This window comes from Rosa chinensis, chromosome 5, assembly GCF_002994745.2.
Source record: "Rosa chinensis cultivar Old Blush chromosome 5, RchiOBHm-V2, whole genome shotgun sequence".
NCBI lineage: Eukaryota > Viridiplantae > Streptophyta > Magnoliopsida > Rosales > Rosaceae > Rosa > Rosa chinensis.
This window is the reverse complement of record NC_037092.1, coordinates 47,316,331-47,321,916: the sequence shown is the minus strand read 5'-3', so window position 1 is coordinate 47,321,916 and position 5,586 is coordinate 47,316,331. Positions and strand designations below refer to the sequence as shown.

At 38.2% G+C, this 5,586-nt stretch overlaps 1 protein-coding gene across 1 annotated transcript; it reads left to right on the top strand.

Moving 5' to 3' along the window:
- Positions 1-5,038: 5,038 nt before the first annotated feature.
- On the top strand, positions 5,039-5,342 carry LOC112203953 (MADS-box protein SOC1-like; the record flags this gene model as incomplete). The annotated part of the gene is made up of 1 exon (XM_024344849.2): positions 5,039-5,342. A coding segment is annotated over one exon (300 nt), but the record flags the coding sequence as incomplete, so codon positions are not given.
- Between the last annotated feature and the right edge of the window lie 244 nt (positions 5,343-5,586).

Below are 5,586 nucleotides of genomic sequence, written 5' to 3'. Positions count from 1 at the left end.
ATGGTATCTCTCTGACCCTCACAAAGGTCGCTCCCAAACGGGTTATGTCTTTACCATGGGAAGCACTGCGATATCTTGGAGGTCTACAAAACAAACCCTTGTTGCTACTTCCTCGAATCATGCAGAGATTATCGCTCTACATGAAGTCGTGCAAGAATGCGTATGGCTAAGGTCTGTAATTAGGCATATTCGAGGAACTTGTGGTTTGAAGTCTACCACAGATGAACCTAAATGCATTTGTGAAGATAATGTAGCTTGTATTGAGCAAATGAAATTAGGTTTCATCAAGGGCGACAACACCAAGCATATATCGCCTAATTTCTTTTACAATCAGCAACAACAAGCATTTCTAAATATTGAAGTGAATCAAATCTGATCAGAGGATAAAGTAACGGACTTATTTACTAAGTCGTTACCTAAATTCACCTTCGAGAAACATGTGAAGAGCATCGGATTAAGAAAGTTACCCGAACTCCCATGATTGTAGCAATCAGGGAGAGATATTAACATCACAGGGAGATATGATATCTACATGTTCGATCTCGAAGAGTGAAGGACGTGTTGTGCTCTTTTTGTCCTTCGACTAGGGTTATTTTTGTCTCACAAGGTTTTTGTTACCTGGCAAGGTTTTTAGTGAGGCAACGATCAAAAAGTCACCACCAAGTTTAAGCGGCACAAGGGGGAGTGTTGAAGGAAGTCGACATCATGTGTGCCTCTTCAAACTAGGGTTTAGTCCTAGAGTTGTAATAGGAGAAGGTTCTAGATTTCCTAGTTATGTTCGAATTCTATTACCATTCATGTACTCTGTAAATTCCTATATAAAGGGCTCCTATTATCAATAATAAGACACAATTCTCTCTGCAATTCCAATTTGCTTCAATAGTTTTAGTTCTACCACTGAAGAGCCTACTTGCATTTATGAAGATAATGCTGCTTGCATCGAACAGATGAAGCTAGGTTATATCAAGGGTGATAATACAAAACACATATCGCCAAAGTATTTCTACAATCAGCAACAATAGGCCCTCCTCAAGTTTCAAGTGAATCAAGTAAGGTCTGAGGAGAATGTGGCGGATTTGTTTACCAAATCATTGCCTAAGGCCATATTTGAGAGACATGTGAAAGACTTAGGAATGCGAAGGCTTTTTCCAAGCTCCCTTGACTAATGTAAGGATCAGGGGGAGGTGTAGACATCAGGGGGAGTCTAATACACACATGTCATCATCAAATATAATAGGCGCCAAGGTGTATTTTTTGTCCCACAGGGTTTTTATTATTACTTGGCAAGATTTTTAGTGAGACAACAATTCATGTACCATTTCTTCTTTGACTTAGCATAAGGGGGAGTGTTAAAGGAAAAACACATTATGTACCTTCGTCAAAGTAACTGACGAAGAGGGAATCAAGGAATTACGATTATAGCTCAATCAGCATTACTATCATTATTGTAATTGATGTTTCCATTGTAATTCTCTTCCTATATAAAGGGACTATGAAATGAAATGAGTAGACCAATTCTATTTACTTTTACATTTTTTTTCTTTTATCATAGCTGATTTGTGGGCATCTTTTCATCCAAGTGTTCTTGATAATGGTAGGTCATTCATATCGAAAAAAGGAAGGAACAATGTTACTATGGATGACCTTGTACATGTAATCACCCCAAAGGGCAGAGGTAAGCCTTTGTTTGTTTGTTTTTTCCCCCTCAACTTTTCCTTCTAATGGTGTGCAAGATAGAAATTTTTCAGTTTTGCACAAAACACCTACTTTTTCTTTTAACTTTTGTGTGTGGATTGCAAATAAATATCAGCTAGGAAAACTAGTTAATCTTTTCTTAACAATGCTCTTTATGCATACTGTGTTTCTTATACATAATACAAAGTTAGTATAGACTTATAGATAGTGGTATAATCATATACGTGAGCAAAAAGCATGGAGGTTAGAGATTAGGGTGAGAGGACTTGGGCGTCTCTTTAAAAGGCAATGGTGTCGACTAGGGAACTCGAGAGGTATTTCTGTTGGATTTGTAATGATGTGGAGTGGGTGGTGTAAGTCACCAGCGTATTAGGCAGTCAGAACTGTGGTTTCTGTCTGAACCAGGGGAATGTGGCTTTTGGAACTGTGGTGTTTATGTGGCTGCACTCTTGTCGACCTGATCACATGGTGGTCTTAGAGCTAACAAACGTCACTTAAATTGGGTTTCATCTCACCATGTTTTTCACCTCTCAGGTGGCACTAGTATTATCGTCTAGGATGAAACAATTGTTGGAATCTCTTTGGTTTGGTCATATCAGTTTTTTTATATTTGTGATTCTATTGTACTGGCAATTGACAGTACTGAGGAGCTAGCTGATAGTAAGAAAGTTGAGAGTGAGGGTTTAGAGTTTGCTAAGCCAACTGAAGCAAAAGAAAGAAATTGAGTAAAAACAATGAAATGCTTATAGCCTCTAAGTTTAGAGGAGATGTATTTCAAGTAAGTATTGGTATTAATCAGAAAGGAGGAAGATGATTTTTTTTAGTTGGTGATCATCTTTATGATTTTGAGTGCAATCTACTGAGTTCTTAAACTGCCTCGTGTGGTAACTTCACTTTTTTATTAACTTCAGTGATCATCTTTTTTGTTTGCACCTTAGAACTTGAGAGGCTATATCACTTAAGGATGATCAGGTTCTTAAGCTGCCTCATGTGAGGTAACTTAGCCTCTAATTCACAGCTTAACAAAGTTCTAAACCATATATTTGCAGAAAACCAATATCAAAGAATTAATCTCCAGGTGAAACTCTACATGATTTTCTGCATTTTATCAAAATCATTTGTTCTAAACACAAAAGCTCCCAAACTTATTGTTGATCGACTAAATTTCTTAAAGCTTAAGATTTTGAGCTTTAGTATCCCAAACCCATGATTTATGGGTGGTTGGTCTAAACCACTCAGGTGGTAAATCGGTCACCTCCAAGGCATTTGGATTTGTTGCGGGTTATGATATGGAGTCCAAGAGTGGAAGATCTTTATTACAACAGTTCAGTACAGTTATGCATAGAGCTAGGCTAATCATCTTCGAATGACTATTTTATGTCTGGAGTTGGCTGGAGTTTGCTGCAGGAGAAAGACTATTAAGTCTAAGTAAATTAATGAATCAATTCAGCAAGTTCAATCTTGTCATTTAGTGGTGAACATACTTTAGAGTGTTAGAGGTAGACCTGTCTACAGCCCTGTAAAGCTGGTCTCCTGTACTGTATGGAGTTGATTGCCACTGTGGAGCCCAAGGAGAACTCTTATTGGAATATTTCTTATTTCATATTTAAGTAGCTATACCTATATACGTGTTGGGTTTAGGCTTTTCGTGAGCACGTTAATTAACAAGTCATTAAGGTGCATTACGGAAAGTGGCTTTAGGGTGAAAGCACAAAAGAAAGTATAGGAATCCAAAGGGTAGTTTTCTTTGGTGTAAAGCACATTAATTAACAAATCATTAAGGTGCGTTAGGGAAAGTGGCTTTGCGTGAAAGCACAAAAGAAAGTTTAGGAATCCAAAGGGTAGTTTTCTTTGGTGTAAAGCGTAAGGTTTCAGATTTCTAATATTTTCTTTCTTATCATGGTGAAATCAGAAATCTTTCACAGATATATGAATTGCAATTGCAACTAACAACAGAACCTAAGATTTAGTCAGTTGGCAACAAAGCCATCTTCTCTCTCTATCTCTTCCCGGAGCACGTATTATGTATACGACTTTGCTTATTTGGGTTGCTACTTTCTCTTCTCTCTTTCTCCTTTTGGGTGATAGATGCAACATCTTGTTAAGTTGGTTATATGGTTGTTGAATAGTTGTATACTTCGTGATCGTATGATTTTTTCCCTCGTAAGCAGGTTATGTTGACTACAGTAAATTTGTTTTAAAATTCAGCATGCAGGCAACCATAGAACGTCATGAGAAGCATATAAAAGACAACCAAGCCAACATCAGATCTATTGAGAAAATAGATAACTTCATTCATTTATCCATGGCTAGAAGGCACGTACATCAAATGCTGTCTTACACCAAAATCATAAATGGTATAAGCTACCAGACAAAGGACAGGTGACCCTCACTGTTAACACATTCGCTTACTTATTGAGCCTAACCGCAAGAAAGAAAATCCTCCCTACCAACTTCCCATGAAGTAGTAACCTAGCCGCCTAGACACCTCAATTGGTGTACAACGAGAGAAGCTAAGATGAAAGTAGTAGAAGACTCAACTTCTAGTATTAGGCAAGGAAACTTGGAAAAGCCTCAAGCTAAGATCAAATGCTTTCCCTTGCCCTTGTCGCTAGGGCTGGGATCAATACCAGTAACTGCAGGGTAAGAGAGTCGTAAAGCAGCGACATTCGACTTCTTGCTAGGGTGATGATTCTTGTTCCTACTCCCACGTAGCTTGCCCGACTTCTTCTTCAACATCACCAGAGTGACATCCATCCAGGTACAAAGGAGATGAGCCCTGAAGGTCGTAAGGTAGACCGGTCGGCAGGTCAAAGGCTTCCCAATCAGAAATTTGGAATACCAACGAATAGGGCCGCCACCAATTCTCCCCAGATCAGGAGCACTACCTCCCTCTGCAAGCGCAAGGGAGGCAGCACAGCTAGCGGTGATAGCATCAATGAAGGCCATGTGGCTGAGTGAGGGTTGAGGGTGAGAGACGTAGAGAAGAAAGCTAGGAGAAGAGGAGGCGAGGACGCCATAGAGAACTAGGGTGCGAGAGAAAATCTCTCCTAGGGTTTTTTTCCCAACAACAGATCTGTTGCCAGTGAACAAAATGTGCAGGTCATGCCACTTTTTTGTAAGATGATCCAAAAGCTAGAAAGTGCTTGAAATTATAGTTGAGGAACAATTGGAGCCAAATTTTAATATGAAAAATATAATTACATGGCATTTCATGTACTTTTTATCTGTAAATGACTTCATATATTACCACCCATGATCTTTTAATATGAAAAATATAATTACATGGCATTTCATGTACTTTTTATCTGTAAATGACTTCATATATTACCACCCATGATCTTTCTCCAGTGCATATCCTACGCAATTTGATGCCTTCTTGTCTCAGTTTTTTGATAGAGTTGTTAATATTCAAAAATGGCAGCAACTGAAGCATGAAGCAACTAGCATGATGAAGCAGATAGAGAATCTTGAAGTTTCTAAACGGTTCACAAACTTGTCATATTTGGTTTTCGAAAGCATCTCTTACACTTGCATCTGTAAATGGCTCAGGAAATTGTTGGGAGAGAGTCTAGAACTATGCACCATTGAAGAACTGCAAGAAATAGAGCAAAAGTTGGAGAGGAGTGTGAACTGCATTTGAGCAAGGAAGGTTCATATCTCTGAAAAAGAATAGATTTTGTAGCATTTTTCAATTAATTGTCTCAAAAAGTATGAACTGCTAACACTGTCTGAGCTGTTATTTGTTGTCAAAGCTGGGGTAATAATCTAAGCTGTAAATTATGTAATAATAGGTACTGACAGTATCATTGTATCATCTTCATTAAATGGATATTTAACAAGCTTTATTTTCTTGTCAATACTCCAGAAACAGGTTTTCAAGGAACAGAT